Below are 19,250 nucleotides of genomic sequence, written 5' to 3' on the forward strand. Positions count from 1 at the left end.
CAGGGCAAATGCGAGGTGATGCATTTTGGAAGATCCAATTCAAGAGTGAACTATACAGTAAATGGAAAAGTCCTGGGGAAAATTGATATACAGAGAGATTTGGGTGTTCAGGTCCATTGTTCCCTGAAGATGGCAACGCAGGTCAATAGAGTGGTCAAGAAGGCATACGGCATGCTTTCCTTCATCGGACGGGGTATTGAGTACAAGAGTTGGCAGGTCATGTTACAGTTGTATGGGACTTTGGTTCGGCCACATTTGGAATACTGCGTGCAGTTCTGGTCGCCACATTACCAAAAGGATGTGGATGCTTTGGAGAGGGTGCAGAGGAGGTTCACCAGGATGTTGCCTGGTATGGAGGGCGCTAGCTATGAAGAGAGGTTGAGTAGATTAGGATTATTTTCATTAGAAAGACGGAGGTTGAGGGGGGACCTGATTGAGGTGTACAAAATCATGAGAGGTATAGACAGGTTGGATAGCAAGAAGCTTTTTCCCAGAGTGGGGGATTCAATTACTAGGGGTCACGAGTTCAAAGTGAGAGGGGAAAAGTTTAGGGGGGATATGCGTGGAAAGTTCTTTACGCAGAGGGTGGTGGGTGCCTGGAACGCGTTACCAGCGGAGGTGGTAGACGCGGGCACGATAGCTTCTTCTAAGATGTATCTAGACAGATACATGAATGGGCAGGAAGTAAAGAGATACAGACCCTTAGAAAATAGGCGTCATGTTTAGATAGAGGATCTGGATCGGCGCAGGCTTGGAGGGCCGAAGGGCCTGTTCCTGTGCTGTAATTTTCTTTGTTCTTTGATGGAATATACTTGCAATGGGGCAGTTCAGAGAAGGTTCACCAGGTTGATTATGGACTTGTAAGAATTTCGAAGAATGAGAGGTAATCTTATTGAAACACAAGATTCTGAGGGGACTTGACAGGACAGATCCTGAGAGGATATTTCCCTCTTGGGGGAATTTAGAACTTGAGGGCATAGTTTCAGAATAAGGGGTTGCCCATTTAATACTGAGATGAGGAGGAATTTCTTCTGAAGATTGTGTATCTTTGAAATCGACTGCCCCGTAGAGCTTTGCAGACTGAGTCATTGAATATATTCAAGGCTGAGATAGATTCTTAAACTCGAGGGGTGCCGACTGTTCTGGGGAACAGGTAGGAAAGTGGAATTGAGACCAAGATCAGATCAGCCATGATCATCTTAAATAGCAGAGCAGGCTCAAGGGGGCTGTATGGCCTACCCCCGTTCCTATTTCTTGTGCTTTAGCTCATGCGCTACATGTGGAATTTTGGAGAGCAGTGTGATCCCAATCAACCACATCTGCAGTAAGTGGCTGCAACTTGAACTGCAGCTTGGAGTTATGGAGCTGGAGTCTGAGGTGTCGACGTTGCAATGCATCAAAGAGGATAAGAGTTACTTGGACATTTTTTACCCTGGACGCAGTCGTACCGCTTGGCTTGGCTAGTAGTTGAGATTTGGTTAGTGGCCAGGGACAGGCATGTGTTACTGCGACTTGGGCAGGTAAAGGGATTGCAGAGGCAGTGGAGGAGGAGCCATTGCCATTGTCCAACAGACACAAGGTTCTTACTACCAGTGTGGAAGAGAACAAAAACTGCAGGGAAGATGGGCAAATTGACCATGACACCATGGTGCAAGAAGCCAGTCAGTGGGGGGGAAAAAAAGGAATGTGGTAGGGGATCATATAGTTGAGGGATAAGATAGCTGTATTTGCCTACTTATTGGAATTAAGGGCATCTCCTTGTGGTTGGGGAGAAATTTGGAGAAGGGGAAGATCCAGTTCCTGTCCACATAGGGAGCAATATTATGGGTAGAACTAGGAATGTCGTACTAGCTGAGGGAGTTTGAGGGAGCTAGGGACCCTGGATTACAACCTGAGCGATGTGCAAATTGGCATCAGTGCAAGCAGCGATTTAAATGCGTGTCTGAAAGTCTTGTGGGAGACATCCATTTCAATTCATGGCGCACTAGTGCAAGTACTTGGGAAAGAGGGAGCTCTTCCATTGTGACAGACTCGTCTTAAACTTGTCTGGATCCAGTATCTTGCTGAATCGAATATCTAGGGTAGTAGACAGGACGTTAAACGTAAGGGGGAGGGAGTATTTGAGTAAGAGTAAATTTATAACTCTGAAGGGAGAAGTCAAGGTTGCCAAGCAAAGCAGTGATTTTTGGGTAAAATTAAGCAGGGTGTTTCAAGAAGGGACAATTCAATCTGGGTAATAGGGCATAAAGAATAAGGTCCTATCAACAACTTGTATTTATATATCGCCTTTAATGTAATAAAACATACCAAGGTGTTATGTAAATACAGGCTGTTAATGTAGCATCCAGGAAAAATAGTAAGTTAAAATTGAAGGTGCTAAATGTATGTGAATAATCAAAACATTTGTAACTAGATAGACAAGTTAATGTCACATTGAAGAGTAATCAGCAGACAAGGCTAGAGGTTACAAAAATAATAAAAGGACAAAACTAAAGGCTGTCTATCTGAATGCACAGAGCATTTGAAACAAATCAGATGAACTGATGGTGCAAATAAAAATAAATAAGTGCAGTCTGATGGCCATTACAGAGATATGACTGCAGGATGAAATAGATTGGGACCTGAATATTGAAGGGTACATGAAACTTAGGAAGGACAGGAAGCTAGGAAAAGGTGGAGGGGTAGTTCTGTTAATTCATGTTATGAGTGCAATAGAGAGGGATGACCCTGAGTTCAGAAGACAAGGATGTAGGAGCAGTTTGGGTAGAGATGAGAATTGGTAAAGGCAAGAAGTGGGAGTGTGTACATGCCCCCTAACAGTAATCACATAGTAGGACAGGGTATAAATGAAGAAATAATGGGTGATTGTCAGAAAGGTATGGTGATAATCGTGGGGGATTTTAATCTACATATAGACTGGAAAAATCAGATGGGCAAAGGTAGCCTAGATGAGGAGTACATAGAATGTTTTTTGGATAGTTTCTTGGAATAGCCAGTTCTGGAGCCAACCAGGGAGCAGACTATATTAGACCTGGTATTGTGCAACAAGATGGGATTAATTAATGACCTCATAGTGAAGGTGCCCCGAGGCAGCAGCGATTATGATTGAATTTTGCATTCAGTTTGAGGGAGAGAAGCGTCATCCAAGACTAGTATTTTAAACGTAAATGAGGGCAATTATGAGGGCATGAAAGCAGAGCTAGATAAAGTAAACTGGCAAAGTAGGTTCAGGGATAGCTTAATAGAGATGCAGTGGCAGTCGTTTCAGGGGATATTTCAGAATACATTAAAATAGATACATTTCAATGAGAAAAAAACTCCAAGGGGAGGGCCAACCATCCGTGGTGAACGAAAAAAATTAAACATGGTATCAAACTTAAAGAAAAAGCATATAATTGCACACAGATGGGTAGCAGGTCGGAAGATTGGACAAAATAGTTTAAAAAAAATAGCAAAGAATGACTAAAAGATTAGTAAGTTGGGAAAAATTAAGTACAAGAGAAAGCTAACTAGAAATATAAAAAGATAGTAATCTGGACATTTAAGAATAAGGCTATAGCAAGGGAAACATTATGGAATTGACTGGATCTTTTTTCTTGGACTTCAACTCTCTTTAATCCTAGCTCTCCGAGAAAGAGATGAGCATGTTAGAGGAAAGAATCAAACGATCTGCTAAGAAATCCTCAACAGTATCTACAAAACAAGTGGAAGAGAAGACCCGGACACAGGGACTAAATCCAAATGCTGCTGTGCCACGCAAGGGCTGTGAGGAAGTGCCATCCAAATTGAAGTACGTTTACAATGGCTACTGTGTAATCTAAATAGTGTTTGCACCATCTCAATCAGACTGAGTAATGGGATGATTAGTAACAAGTGTGATTTAAGGTCAATAGATCTTAAAGTTTGCTCTTTAATTCTAAAGGGCTTTTTTCTCTGTAGAATGGTAGCCACAGTTCTGTTATTTGACCTATGATTCATCAGATGTGATCCAAATTCTTGCTTAGTGTTTAGAATTTACTCTGAAGCTATTGATTCTCTTTGCAACATTGACAATAGTTAAGAAGAGCGATTGTTCTATTATGTGGGTGTCATAGGAACAGAAGTAGGCCAATTAGCCCCTTGAGTCTTTTCTGCTTGCAGTTAGATCATGGCTGATCTGTGACCTAACTCCATTTAGAACCAAAGAAACCATAGAAAATTATGGCACAGAAAGAGGCCATTCAGCCCGTCGTGTCCATGCCGGCCGAGAAAACTAGCCGCCCAATCTAATCCCATTTTCCAGCACCTGGTTCGTAGCCTTGCTGGCCGCAGCACTTCAGGTGCATGTCTAGGCACCTTTTAAAAGAATTGAGGGTTTATGCCTCATCCACCATTCCTGGCAGTGAATTCCAGGGTGAAAAGGGTTTTCCTCATGTCCCCTCTAATCCTTCTGCCAATCACCTTAAATCTGTGCCTCCTGGTAATTGACCTCTTTGCTAGGGGAAACCAGTCCTTCCTGTCTATTCTATCTAGGCCCCTCATAATTTTGTACACCTCTATTAAGCCACCCCTCAGCCTCCTTTGTTCTAAGGGAAACAGCTGTAGCCTGTCCAATCTTTTCTCATAGCTGCAACTTTCAAGCCCCAACAACATTCTTGTAAATCTCCTCTGTACTTTTTCCAGAGCAATTATGTCCTTCCTGTAATGTGGTGACAAGAACTGTACACAATACTCCAACTGTGGCCTAACCAGCGTTTTATGCAGTTCCAGCATTACATCCCTGCTTTGAATTCTGTACCTTGGCCAATAAAGGAAAGCATTCCATGTGCTGCCTTCACCACTCTTATCTACCTGTCCTGCCACCTTCAGGGACCTGTGGACATGCACTCCAAGGTCTCACTTCTTCTACTCCTCTCAATATCCTCTTGTTTATTGTGTATTCCCTTGCTTTATTTGCCCTTCCCAAATGCATTACCTCACATATCTGGATTGAATTCCATTTGCCACTTTTCTGCCCACTCAACCGAACCATTGATATCTTTCTGGCGTCTACGGCTATCCACTATCTACACGGCCAATTTTTGTGTCATCGGCAAATTTCCCAATCATGCCTCCCACATTTAAGTACAAGTCATTAATATATACCACAAACAGCAAAGGACCCAACACTGAGCCCTGTGGAACGCCAGTGGAAATAGCTTTCCATTCACAAAAACATCCGTCGACTACTACCCTTTGTAAGGTAAGCAAAAGTGGAAGGCAAAGAAAACAAGGACGAGAAACAAATGGGGCTATCGTGCAAAATAGAGCTAAAATGACTAACAATGTTAAAGAGACAAGTCTGAAGTCATTGTGTCTTAATGCGCAGAGCATTCGCAATAAGGTAGATGAATTAACAGTGCAAATAGATATAAACGGTTATGATATAGTTGCGATTACGGAGACATGGCTGCAGGGTGACCGAGGATGGGAACTGAACATCCAGGGGTATTTAGTATTTAGGAAGGACGGGCAAAAAGGGAAAGGAGGTGGGGTAGCATTTAGTAAAGGAGGAAATCGATGCAATAGCAAGGAAGGATATTGGCTCAGAAAATCATGATGTGGAATCTGTATGGGTGGAGTTAAGAAATACCAAGGGGCAGAAAACATTGGTGGGGGTTGTCTGTAGGCCCCCAAACAGTAGTGGAAATGTAAGGGATGGCATTAAACAGGAAATTAGAGATGTATGCAATAAGGGTACAACTGTAAGCATATGTGACTTTAATCTACATCTAGATTGGTCAAACTAAATTAGCAATAGTACTGTGGGGGAGGATTTCCTGTAGTGTGTATGTGACGGTTTTTTAGACCAATACGTTGAGGAACCAACTAGAGAACAGGCTATCCTAAATTGGATATTGTGCAATAAGAAAGGATGAATTAACAATCTTCTTGTGCGGGGTCCCTTGGGGAGGAGCGATCATAACATGACAGAATTCTTCATTAAGGTGGAGAGTGAAGTAGTTAAATCCGAAACTAGGTCCTGAATCTAAATAAAGGAAACTACGAAAGTGAGGCGTGAGTTGGCTTTGTTAGATTGGGGAACTTTACTAAAAGGGTTGATGGTGGATAGGCAATGGATAATATTTAAAGAATGTGCGAATGAATTACAACAATTATTCATTCCTGTCTGGCACAAAAATAAAACCGGAAAGGTGGCTCAATCGTGGCTTACAAAAGAAATTAGGGATAGTATTAGATCCAAAGAGGAGGCATATAAAATTGCCAGAAAAAGCAGCGTCTATGGATTGGGAGCAGTTTAGAATTCGGCAAAGGAGGACAAAGAGGTTGATTAAGCTGGGGGAAATAGAGTATGAGAGTAAACTTGCGGGGAACATTTAAAAACTGACTGTAAAAGCTTCTATAAATATGTGAAGAGGAAAAGATTAGTGAAGACAAATGAAGGTCCCTTACAGTCAGAAACGGGGGAAATTGGAACAAAGAAATGGCAGAGCAATTAAACACATACTTTGGTTCTGTCTTCACAAAAGAGGACACAAATAACTTCCCAGAAGTGTTAGGGAACCAAGGGTCTAATGAGAGGGAGAAACTGAAGGAAATCAGTTATAGTAAAAAAAAAATAGTGCTAGGGAAATTAATGCGGTTAAAGGCTGACAAATCCCTAGGGCCTGATAATCTATATCCCAGAGTACTAAAGGAAGTGGCCCTGGAAATAGTGGATGCATTGGTGGTCCTCTTCCAAAATTCTATAGACTCTGGAGCAGCTCCTGCAGATTTGAGGGTGTCAAATGTAACCCCACTATTTAAAAAAGGAGGGCAAGAAAAAATAGGGAATTACAGACCAGTTAGCTGTACATCAGTAATGAGGAAAATGCTAGAGTCTATTATGAAGGATGTGATAGCAGAACACCTGGAAAGCATAAACGGGATTGGACAAAGTCAGCATGGATTTACAAAAGGGAAATCATGCTGATCAAATCTACTGGAGTTATTTTGAGGATGTAACTAGTAGAATAGATAATTTGAATTTTCAGAAGGCTTTTGATAAGGTCCCACATAAGAGGTTAGTGTGCAAAATTAAAGCACGTGGGATTGGGGGTATTATACTGGCATGGATTTAGAATTGGTTGACCGACAGGAAACCGAGAGTAGGAATAAACGGGTCTTTTTCTGGGTGGCAGGCAGTGACTATTGGGGTAGCGTGGGGATCAGTGCTTGGGTCCCAGCTATTCACAATATATATTAATGACTTGGGTGAGGGAACTAAATGTAACATTTCCAAGTTTGCAGACGACACAAAGCTGGGGGGGAATGTGAGCTGTGAAGAGGATGCAAAGAAGCTCCAATGTGATTTGGACAAGTTGGGTGAGTGGGCAAATGCATGGCAGATGCAGTATAATGTGGATAAATGTCAAGTTATCCACTTTGGTTGTAAAAACAGAAAGGCAGATTATTATCTGGTGACAGATTGAGAAAGGGGGAGATGCAATGAGACTTGGGTCTCCTTGTACACCAGTCGCTGAAAGTAAGCATTCTGGTGCAGCAAGCAGTTAGGAAGGTGAATGCTGTGCTGGCCTTCATTGCAAGAGGATTTGAATACAGGAGCAAGGATATCTTACTGCAGTTAGACAGGGCCTTGGTGAGACCATATCTGGAGTATTGTGTGCAGTTTTGGTCGTGTTATCTGAGGAAGAATATTCTTGCTATGGAGGGAGTGCAAAGAAGATTTACTAGGCTGATTCCTGGGATGGCAGGATTGGCGTATGATGAGAGATTGGGTCGACTAGGCCTATATTCACTAGAGTTTAGAAGAATGAGAGGGGATCTCATAGAAACCTATAAAATTCTAACAGAACTAGACAAGCTAGATGCAGAGAGGATGTTCCCGATGGCTGGGAAGTCCAGAACTAGGGGTCTCAGGATACAGCGTATGCCATTTAGAACCGGGATGAGAAATTTCTTCACTTAGAGGCTGGTGAACCTGTGGAATTCTCTACCGCAGAAGGCAGTGGAGGCCAAGTCATTAAATATAGTCAAGAAGGAGATAGATACATTAATGCCAAAGGGATCAAGGGATATGGGGAGAAGGCAGGAACAGGGGACTGAATTAGACGATCAGCCATGATTTTTTTTTGAATGGCGGAGCAGGCCCAAAGGGCTGAATGGCCTACTCCTATTTTCTGTTTCCTGGCCCTGAGTCGATTCTGGATCCAACCTGCCACATACCCCTGCATCCATGGGCTTTCATTTTAATGACCAGTCTGCCATGTGGGAACTTGTCAGATGCCTTATTGAAATCCATGTAGACCACATCCACTGCACTTCCCTCATCAATCCTCGTTACTTCCTCAAAAAACTCAATTAAGTTAGTAAGACATGAACTTCCCTTAACAAACCTATGCTGACTATCCCTGATTAGTTTGTGCCTTTCTAAGTGGCAGTTTATCCTGTCCCTCAGAATAGATTCTAACAATTTACCCACCACTGAGGTCAGACTGACCGACCTATAATTATTTGGCCTGTCCCTCGCACCCTTTTTAAACAATGGTCCAATGTTTGCAAACCTGCCTTTGCCCCAAAGTGTTTCCTAGCTTCACTTCTGAAAGGTCCGGATCTCTCTCTTTTTTGTCTATGCCTCCTTGCCCTAGACTCCCCCATTGGTAGACTGGGAGAAACTGTTACCCTTCATATCTCAAAATTCAATGAAGTCACCTCTTAATCTTAATTTCAGAGAATACAACCTTATTTTGTGTAATCTCTGTTTGTAGCTTAACCCTTCGAGTTCAGCTATTTTGGTAAATCTACGCTGCTCTCCAAGGCCAATATATTCTTGCTAAGGTGTAGTACTCCGAACTGCTCCCGGTACTGCAGGTGTGGCTTAACCAGGGCTTTGTATAGCTGAAGCATGGCTTCAATCCCCTTTTATTCCTGTCCTCTAGATATAAAAACCATAATTTCATTAACCTTTGATTATTTTCTGTTTGTTCATGACAGTTTAATCTGTACCTGGATCCCCAGGTCTCTTTGGCCCTCCAATGTTTCTAGCTATACACCATTTAGAAAATATCCTGTTCTATCCTTTTTGGGTTCAAAGTGGATGACCTCAGATTTCATAGAATCATAGAATGGTTACAATACAGGAGGCCATTTGGCCTGTCATGTCTGTGCCCGCTCTCTAATAGCAACTCGGCAAGTCCCACTTCCCTGCCTTTTTCCTGTAGCACTGCAAATCTTTTCTCTTCGGTTAATTATCCAGTTCTTTTGAAGATCTCTATTTGAGTCTGCCTCCATCAAACTCAGACAGTGCATTCCAGATCCTAACCACTCACTGCGTAAAAGTTTTTCCTCATGTTGCTGTTGCTCCTTTCGTCACTCACCCTTAAATCGGTGTCCTCTGGTTCTGAAGTCATTGAAATCCATTTGCCACAGTTTTGCACATCCACTTAATCTATCAATATCTGTTGATAACGTCACATTTCCGTCTACACTACTTACAGTACTGCTTATCTTTGTGTCATTGGCAAATTTGGATTGTGACTTTCTATCCCATCATTGAAGATGAATACACTGAATAGTTGAGGGCCCCAACACAGATCTTTGCAGGCACATCCTGCCAATTCGAGTATCTGCTCATTATCCGTGCTTTGTTTCCTTCCTGTTGGCCAGTTTGCTAACTAGGCCAATAACTTGCCTTCAGTTCCATGGAGCTCAACATTAGCTTGCAGTCTCACATGAACAACTTTATCAAACGTCTCCTGGAAGTCCGTATAAATATCAATAGGTCTTGTCCACTACTTTCAGTCGCCTCTTCAAAAACTTCATTCGGGTCCATCGAGCATGACCTTGTCTTTACAAATTCATGTTGGCTTTATCTGAATAGCTGAAAATTTAAGTCACCCTATCCTCAATTATAGACTCTAGCAATTTCCCAAAACAGATTCGAGGATAACGGGTCTAAAATTTTCCTGGTTTCCCTCTGTCACCTTTCTTTACCAGCAGAATGACACAGCAATTTTCCAATCTAGAGGAACAGTTCCTGAATTGAGAGTACTTCGGAAGGTTATAACTAGGACATCTGTAAGGTGTTATTTTTTATTTAGAGATACAGCACTGAAACGGGCCCTGCGGCCCACCGAGTCTGTGCCGACCAAGAACCACCCATTTATACTAACCCTACAGTAATCCCATATTCCCTACCACCTACCTACACTAGGGGCAATTTACAATGGCCAATTTACCTATCACCTGCAAGTCTCTGGCGGTGGGAGGAAACTGGAGCACCCGGAGGAAACCCACGCGGTCACAGGGAGAACTTGCAAACTCCGCACAGGCAGTACCCAGAATTGAACCCTGGTCCCTGGAGCTGTGAGGCTGCGGTGCTAACCACTGTGCCGCCCTTATTTAAAACCTGGCAAGCCATCTGGTCCTGGGGATTTGTCGCTCTTTAGTGCCATTAATTTCTCCATTACTGTTATTTTGTTTACATTAATTTTGTTGAGTTCCTGTCCTTATTTTGTAATGGTTTTAAATGGGGTTCCTTCTGAATCCCAGATCTGTCTTCTAGTCAGTGGGTATTTCGGCATTTACCGGTCTCTACAAGATGTGCCCAGTTACCCAATGTAGTTTTAATAATCCAGGCGTTCTTTATTGTACCGACTTTATCGAGAAGGCATTTTGTTTTTGTTGAACTGAACTATCTTGCCACTTTTATTCATTGCTTCTCTCATTCATCATTCATATGTAACTGAATAGTCCAACCAGTGGTCATCTAGTTTCCCAGAATCTTTTGTGTGTCCTCATTAAAGTTGCAAATTCTCCAATTTTCAGTGGTGACTACTGCCTGTGCAGGTAAGGCATTTTGCTAGTGTTTGATACTTTACAGAAGTATTGAATTTAACAGTAAGTATCAAGACTTAATCTTTCTTTACATTTCCCGTCATCACTCTAGTTTTTTAAAAATGAAATTCCATGATAACCCAGTACTCTAGTATAGGTCTAAAGGTATCCTTGCTCACTGTTAACTGCCATTTTAAACAAAACTTGATTTGCCATTGGAATACATTTTCAATAGAAAGGTAACTTTTTATCTTGAGTTGAGCCTCTTTTTCTCCCTCAAACCCACCCCCACCCCTTGCTAATTTCCTTAACAGAAACTGTTGATTGCTTGCCATGCTTGCCATGCTATATGAACATACGAATTAGGAGCAAGTTCATGGCTGAACTAATTACTCCACATTTCCACCTACCCCCGATAACCTTCCACCCCCTTGCTTATCAGGAATCTATCTACCGTTGCCTTAAAAATATTCAAAGACTCTGCTTCCACTGCCTTTTGAGGAAGAGAATTCCAAAGACTCACGACCCTCAAAGAAAACATTTCTCCTCATCTCTGTTTTGAATGGGTGACACCTTATTTTTAAACAGTGACCCCTAGTTGTAGATTCTCCCACAAGGGGAAACATCCTTTCCACGTCCACCCTGTCAAGACCCCTCTTATTCTAAATTCCAGTGGATACATGTCTAGCCGGTCCAATCTTTCCTCATAAGATAGCCCACCCATTCCAGGTATTATTCTTGTAACCTTCTCTGTCCTGCCTCCAATGCATTTACATCCTTCCTTGAATAAGGAGACCAGTACTGTACACAGTACTTCAGCTGTGGTCTCACCAATGCCCTGTATAGCTGAAGCATAACCTCCCTATTTTTGTATTCGATTCCCCTCGCGAGAAACGATAACATTCTATTAGCTTTCCTAACTACGTGCTTACCTGCATACTAAGCTTTTGCGATTCATCCACGAGGACATCCCTCTGCATCTCCAAACTCTGCAATCTCCCACCATTTAGATAATATGCTTTATTTATTCTTCCTGCCAAAGTGGGCAATTTCCCACTTTCCCACATTATACTCCATTTGCCAGGTCTTTGCCCACTCACTTAACCTATCTATATCCCTTTGTAGCCTCGTTATGTCCTCGTCACAACTTACTTTCCCACCTATCTTTGTGTCATCAGCAAATTTAGCAACCATACCTTCGGTCCCTTCATCTAAGTCATTTATATAAATTGTAAAAAGTTCAGGCCCGAGCACAGATCCCTGTGGCACACCAGTCATTACATCTTGCCAACCAGAAAATGACCCATTTATACTGACACTCTGTTTCCTGTTAGTTAACCAATCTTCTATCCATGCCAATATGTTACCCCCTACACTATCAGCTTTTATTTTCTGCATTAACCTTTGATGTGGCACCTTATCAAATGCCTTCTGGAAATCTAAGTGCAATATATCCACTGGTTCCCGTTTATCCACAGCACATGTAACTCCCTCAAAGAACTCCAATAAATTGGTTAAACATGATTTCTCTTTCACAAAACCATGTTGAGTCTGCCTGATTACCTTGAATTTTTCTAAATGCCCTGCTGTAACATCTTTAATAGCTTCTAACATTTTCCCTAAGACAGATTTAAGCTAACAGGCCTGTAGTTTCCTGCTTTCGTTTGTGAATAAAGGAGTCACATTTGCTATTTTCCAATCTAACGGAACCTTCCCCGATTCTAGGGAATTTTGGAAAATTAAAACTAACGCATCAACTATCTCTCTAGCCATTACTTTTAACACCCTAGGATGAAGTCCAAGAGGACTTCTCAACCCGCAGCTCCAACAATTTGTTCAGTACCACTTCCCTGTTGATTGTAATTTTCTTGAGTTCCTCCGTCCCTTCCATTTCCTGACTTGCAGCTGATACTGGGATGTTATTTCTATCCTCAATAGTGAAGACCGATGCAAAATATCTGTTCAATTCATCTGCCATCTCCTTATTATCCATTATTAATTCCCCAGACCCATTTTTTTATAGGACCAACACTCACTTCGTTGACTCTTTTTAAAATATCTATAGAAACTCATACTATGTCTTTATATTTCTAGCTAGCTTTCTCTCGTACCTTCCTTTATCAATCTTTTAGTCCTCCTTTGCTGTTTTTTATATTCTGTCCAATCTTCTGACTTGCCTCCCATTTTTGCACAATTATAGGCTTTTTCTTTAAGTTTGATACTATCTTTAACTGTTTTAGTTAACCATGGATGGCGGGTCCCACCTTTTGGAATTCTTCTTTCTCGTTGAAATGTATCTATTCTGTGTGTTCTAAAATATCCCCTTAAATGTCTGCCACTGCATCTCTATTGACCTATCCCTTAACCTAATTTGCCAGTTCACTTTAGCTAGCTCTGCTTTCATGCCCTCATAATTGCCCTTATTTAAGTTTAAAATACTAGTCTTGGACCCACTCTTTCCCTCAAACTGAATGTAAAATTCAATCATATTATGATCACTGCTACCTAGGTTGCCTTAACTATGAGGTCATTAATTAATCCTATCTCGTTGCACAATACCAGGTCTAATATAGCCTGCTCTCTGGTTCCAGAACGTATTGTTCCAAGAAATTATCCCGAAAACATTCTATGTACTCCTCATCAAAGCTACCTTTGCCCATTTTATGTTTCCAGTCTATTTGTAGTTTAAAGTCCCCCATAATTATCGCTGTACCTTTCTGACAAGCTGCCATTATTTCTTCCTACAGTCTGGTTAATGTTAGGTGGTCTGTACACCACTCCCACAAGTGCCTTGCCTTTGATTTCTCATCTCTACCCAAACTGCTTCTACATCCTGGTCTCCTGAAGTTGGGTCATCCCTCTCTATTGCGCTGATACCATCATTAATTAACAGAGCTACCCTCCACCTTTTCCTAGCTTCCTGTCCTTCCTAAATGCTGTGTATCTTTCAATATTCAGGTCCCAATCTATGTTGTCCTGCAGCCATGTCTCTGTAATGGCTATCAGATCATATTTATTTCTATTTACGCTCTCAATTCATCTGTTTTGTTTCTAATGCTACGTGCATTCAGATAGAGCCTTTAGTTTTGTCCTTTTTATTATTTTTGTAACCTGTAGCCTTATCTGTTGATTTATTCTTAGAGATTTGTACGCTCTATCCCTTCCTGTCACAGTCTGTTTATCATTTCCCATGTTGATACCTTTCTGTCTTGCTTTGTTTCTACTCCTTGATTTATCATTTCTTCCCAAATTTGATCCCTTGCCCCCACTATTCAGTTTATAACCCTCTCTACTTCCCTATTTATGCAGCTCGCTAGAACACCGGCCCCAGCACAGTTCAGATGTAGACTGTCCCAACGGTACAGCCACCACTTTCCCCAGTACTGGTGCCAGTGCCCCACAGACCGGAACCCACTTCTACCACACCAGTCTTTGAGCCACACATTCATTTCTCTAATCTTATTTACCCTATGCCAATTTGCTTGTGGCTCAGGTAATAATCCAGAGATCATTACCTTTTGAGGTTCTGCTTAATTTGGTGCCTAGTTCCTCATACTGACCAGACAGAACCTCTTTCCTTGTCCTGCCTCTGTCGTTGGTACCTACGTGGACTAGGACGACTGGATCCTCCCCCTCCCAGTAAGTTCCCCTCCAGCCCTGAGCAGATGTCCCAAACCCTGGTAAGGGCAAGCATCACAGCCATCTGGACTCTCACTCTTTGCTGCAGAGAAAAGTGTCAATCCCCCTAACTATACTATCCCCTACTACCACTACATTCCTTTTTTATCTCCCTCGACTTGAATGGCTTCCTGCACCATGGTGCCATGGTCAGTTTGCTCATCCTGCCTGCAGTCCCTGCTCCCATCCAAACAAGCTGAAAGAACCTCAAACCTGTTTGACAATCGCAAAGTCTGAAGCTCCTGTACTTCTGCCCTCTGGGTCCCCTTACCTGCCTCAGCTGCAGCCACACTCTCCTGTCCCTGACCACTAACCAAATCAGAAGACCCTATCCTAAGGGGTGTGACCACCTCCTGGTGCAAAATGTCCAAGTAACGTGCCCCCTCCCTGATGTGTCGCTGTGTCTGCAGCTCGGACTCCAGTTCAAAGACTTGGAGCCGAAGCTCCTCAAGCCGCGAACACTTAATGCAGACGTGTTTGCCCCGTATGCTGCAGCTGTGACACATCACCTGTCCTGCCATCCTTAATGTGTTTTAATTGACTACTTAATTATTTTATTCAATTATTTGTTTTTTTTGATATATTTTATAAAGCTTACCACTCGTTCCTTTACTGTTGTAAACGTTAGGATTAGAATGGACCTTAATTACTTGCCAGATACTTGCCAAGCAGGCAGCTTCTTCCCTGATCTCTCTGATTGTGATGTCACTCTTGTCACTTTTTTTTTGTTCCCCTGCTCCTCTCTCTCTCTGCGTTCTCCGTCTCTGTGAGTTGGCGCGCTTTTTAAAGCTCCGCTCCTCGGGCTGTGCTCCACTCCCCCCCCCCCCCCCACCTCTCTCTCTGCCTTCCCCCCCCCCCCCCCCCCTTTCTCTCTCTGCCTTCCCCCCCCAACACTGTTGCACGCTCTCTAAACCTCCAGTTATGCTATGGTTCCCTGGGGATTTGTTCACTTCAAGTACTTTGCCAAAGTGGCCACTTTCTTGTCAGCTTTGACTGTATCTCAGGCTTTTAACGCTCGCTGGCTGGCTATATTGGGTGGAAGAAATGATTGGCTTTTTCTCCCTTCCTATGCCGATCAACATAGGGGTACTGATGGCAATTTGTCACACCCCAACAGTTGCTCTGGCTGAGATTACCCAATTTGGCACAAATTTGAATCAAGCCTAGGACATTCATGATTATAGGGTGAGCACGTTTCATTCAAACATCTCGCACTTACACCATTTTTTTATGGCTCTCAAGCAATGAAAAGCTTGCTTTAGAGGTATGAGAAAACCGGGTGTGAAGCCACGAAAGGAAAAATTGAGAGCGGTGACAAGCTTGCCAAGAGGTGAATTTTTGAGGAGATTCTTAGAGGAGCGATGTGGTGACTTGGAGGGGTTTAGGATGGAATTCCAGAGAGTAGTGCCTGGATACCTGAAGGCACAGTGCTGGTAATGAGGCCAAGGAATGCACAAAGTTTGTAGTCTGAGGAATGGAGAGTTCTGGAGATGGATTGTAGAGCTTGAGATTACAAGATGGGAAGGAATGAGGTTTAAAAACGAGGGCTGGAATTTTAAGTTGATCATTAGACAAGAACCAATAAAGATCAAGGAAAGGTGGGGCTTATGGACAAGTGGAACATGGTGCAGGATTGGATATCAATAAGAGAGTTTGGGGACAAGCTTTTGGAGAGTGGAGGATTGGACAGTGTGCAAGGAGAACATTAGAATAATCAACAGAACATGCTAGAAATACTCAGCAAGTCTGGCAGCATCTTTGTTAGCATATAGAAAGTCTAAGCTTTTTTTTGTTCTGGTAGTTTCTACATTGAGAGAAAATGACAGTTGTGCAAGTAATTTGCTCAACATCTAAATGTGTTTTCGAGCAGGTACTGCTGGATACCGAATGAAGAGCAGAAACTAAGACTCTTTCCCTTTCCCAACCCAAGAATGCTGAACCCATTTATACACCTGCCTCTAACCACTTCCCCCACCCCCGGCCCCCAATATGGTGATCAACAAACTTAGCAGAAGCCAGGATTGAACTTGGGATTGTCCTGTAAATCCGTTATCCTCTACCTTAACCAGCTTGACTATTGGAACATGCACATTTTAGCCAGATAAATGTAACACTGTCAAAGGAAATGGGAAAAGGCAAAAATTTTGGCTTGGCTTTCCTCAAAAATATTTTCAAAATTATTACTTACATGACTCTCTAATAATCCAGTTGGAGATTTTGGAGTAGGGGCATTACCCAATGGTTTGAAGTGATTCTGTTATTCTGTCTTTGTTTTTGTATTTGATTATATCTGAAGATTAGAAAATGAGTTTTTAAGTTGAGAAGATTGTACGCAGTGCAGAATTGCTTAGAATGTTTCTGGAGAGTAGGTGGTGGAAACTTTCCTATAATGAGCCTTCATTCATTCAACCTTGTATGAAAATATGGTTTGATATTATTTGACATGAAAGAAGTATAATTCTTGAACACTGTCCCTTTTTAATGGCTGAGTCCATGCGTCATCAGCTGTGTATCTCTTGCCCTCTTCATTTTCACGCATTCTGTCACTCTCCTCTTTGTGCTTTTTCTCCTCTCCCCAACCCATTCCTTCATATTTAGGGTTTAAAGTTTCTGTTAGGCTTAACTTGTATCCCACCAGAAAGAGAAATAACTTGGTTTCCTTCAATAGTATGTAGTTGTATTTTTCTGTCATCTTTGGGGAAATTTTGTTGTGTTCTGTTCCACTTGATCATTGTAGTCTCTCAGCTGCCCCATAGACATTGTTTTAATTTTGGTTCAAAACCTACCTTATTTAACATGGTCCTGGACAGCATATTTTTGGTTTATGCTAGCTCCCAGTTTCAAAATCAACTTTGAATGTTGTGGATTGTTTTCAGTGACCAGTATCTGCATTAGTAGTTGGCGCTGTCATTTGCAACATGATTTTCAAATGTGTTTAGTTTTTTGGAGCAATTGCTTAATGCACAAGGACATTTAAACTTCATCTCTCCAGTTGCCAAAGCCTAAGGTTCTGCAACAGATCATACTTGCAGCTGCAGATATTTTGGAAATTGATTATAAACAGACACTTGTTGGGTGAAGATACTGTTGGAGTGCTTACACAATCTCCACTGTTACTAGCTCCTTTTGGCTGAACGATCACACATCAGTCAATCAGTTCTGTTACAAGCTCTAGGACAACAGAAAACTTGACTTTCAGGTAGGTAAAAGTTTCCTTCAAAAGACCTGCTTGGAGGAATTGTTGATCTTATAGGTGAAGGAAGTTGTTGTCTGCAGAATGTTGGGATAGTTTAGTATATTAACCTGTCAGTATTTTATGCAAACAGGATCAACTGGATTTTGTGGGGCACTGTAACTCCGTTTCAAATGGGCAGAATGGCCTTTGAGAGAACTAGCCCAGAAGCAAAATTTCCATTTGCTGTTTGTGCTACTGGAATTCGGAAAAGCCTCCACTTGAGACTTGCAAGTGGAATATTTATTGATTTGCAAGAATCAGCTTGGTGTGATGTGCAGTTCTGTTGTATCTGCTCATTCACCTTTGGGGATGCCAATTAAAGAAAACTCCGTGATGGTCTATTAATAAAGCGTACTTTTTCGAGTACTTGTGGGATCTGAATATTCGGAGTATGTTGATAGAAGCTTCAGTGTATAAGGAGACATAACCAAATATTTGAACCCATGGAGACAATTGTTTCCACTTGGAAACAGTATTGTAACTCCATTGCAAAATTGGCCAGCAGAATGTGCAATGTGTCTTTTATGGTTTTTTTCCCCCCCCTGATGGATCAGGGCCATATTATGTATAGTGGCACCTTGTAGGCTAACGTGCAGCAGGTTCCTCTCCAAGCTATTTGTAAACAATTTGCATGCTTCCAGGAAACATCAAGCTGAATCATCTTGTCCTCCCGGCATTGTGTTCTGTGGCTGGGGATCCAGAAGAACAGAGTGGCAGCGGCCCGCCATGGAGCCCAATGCTGGAAATGCCAGACCTGATCTTCCCTGCAGCTGAGAAGCTCTGTGGCAGCCCCTCCGCCGTTCTGTGATGGGATCTGACTTAGCACATGTAAAACAGCCATCTGCATTCATTACCATGCGTTCCCTCACAATCCGACCAATCTTCAGGTGGACGTGCGGCACTTGCGTGCCTTCAGTTTGCTATCCTAGAAAACTGGCCCCGCTGAGGCGAAAGTCCTGAGCCGGTGAAGGCCTGTAAGTACTGTGCTGCCCTTTTTTTGTGAAGCTGAGTTAGTTTCAGAATCACAGAATTGTTACAGTGCAGAAGAAGGCCATTCAGCCCATCGTGTCTGCACCGACTCTCCGAAACAGCAGTTCACTCAGTTCTGTTCCCTACTTCCTCCCCGTAACCCTGCACATTCTTCCTTTTTCATATAACAGTCTAATTCCCTCTTGAATGCTTCAATTGAACCTTTCTCCACCACACTCAGGCAATTCATCACAGACCATAACCACACTCTGCATGAAAAAGTTAAATCTCCGGATGGGGTTCGGAACTCTGCATCCATGTTGTTGGATGTGAAACTATAAATGTTCCAGTTGCTAGTGGTCCACTGCAGGGACCTTGATTGATATAATGGTGGTCAGGCTGGCTCGCACTTACTTGAAGTTACTGCAGACAATGTCATGCTGTACCATACAGCTCATGCTGCAACACTACTCTGCCCAGTTATGTGCCATTGGCCTGTGAAGGAAATGAATTTACCTGGAGCGTAGAGATGGGGATGGTCCACCCTCTCCTT

The 19,250-nt window shown here is 42.4% G+C and overlaps 1 protein-coding gene across 4 annotated transcripts in view; it reads left to right on the forward strand.

Annotated features, from left to right (window-relative positions):
• The window catches only part of ckap5 (cytoskeleton associated protein 5), a 198,148-nt gene that overhangs the window by 109,394 nt on the left and 69,504 nt on the right, over window positions 1–19,250 (forward strand). For all 4 annotated transcript variants that reach the window (XM_068046465.1, XM_068046466.1, XM_068046467.1 and 1 more), the window contains one exon: window positions 3,624–3,790. In XM_068046465.1, coding sequence (XP_067902566.1) covers window positions 3,624–3,790 — 167 coding nt within the window. The remainder of the gene's footprint in view (window positions 1–3,623; window positions 3,791–19,250) is intronic.

The sequence above is a fragment of the Heterodontus francisci genome, chromosome 14, assembly GCF_036365525.1.
Source record: "Heterodontus francisci isolate sHetFra1 chromosome 14, sHetFra1.hap1, whole genome shotgun sequence".
Taxonomy (NCBI): domain Eukaryota; kingdom Metazoa; phylum Chordata; class Chondrichthyes; order Heterodontiformes; family Heterodontidae; genus Heterodontus; species Heterodontus francisci.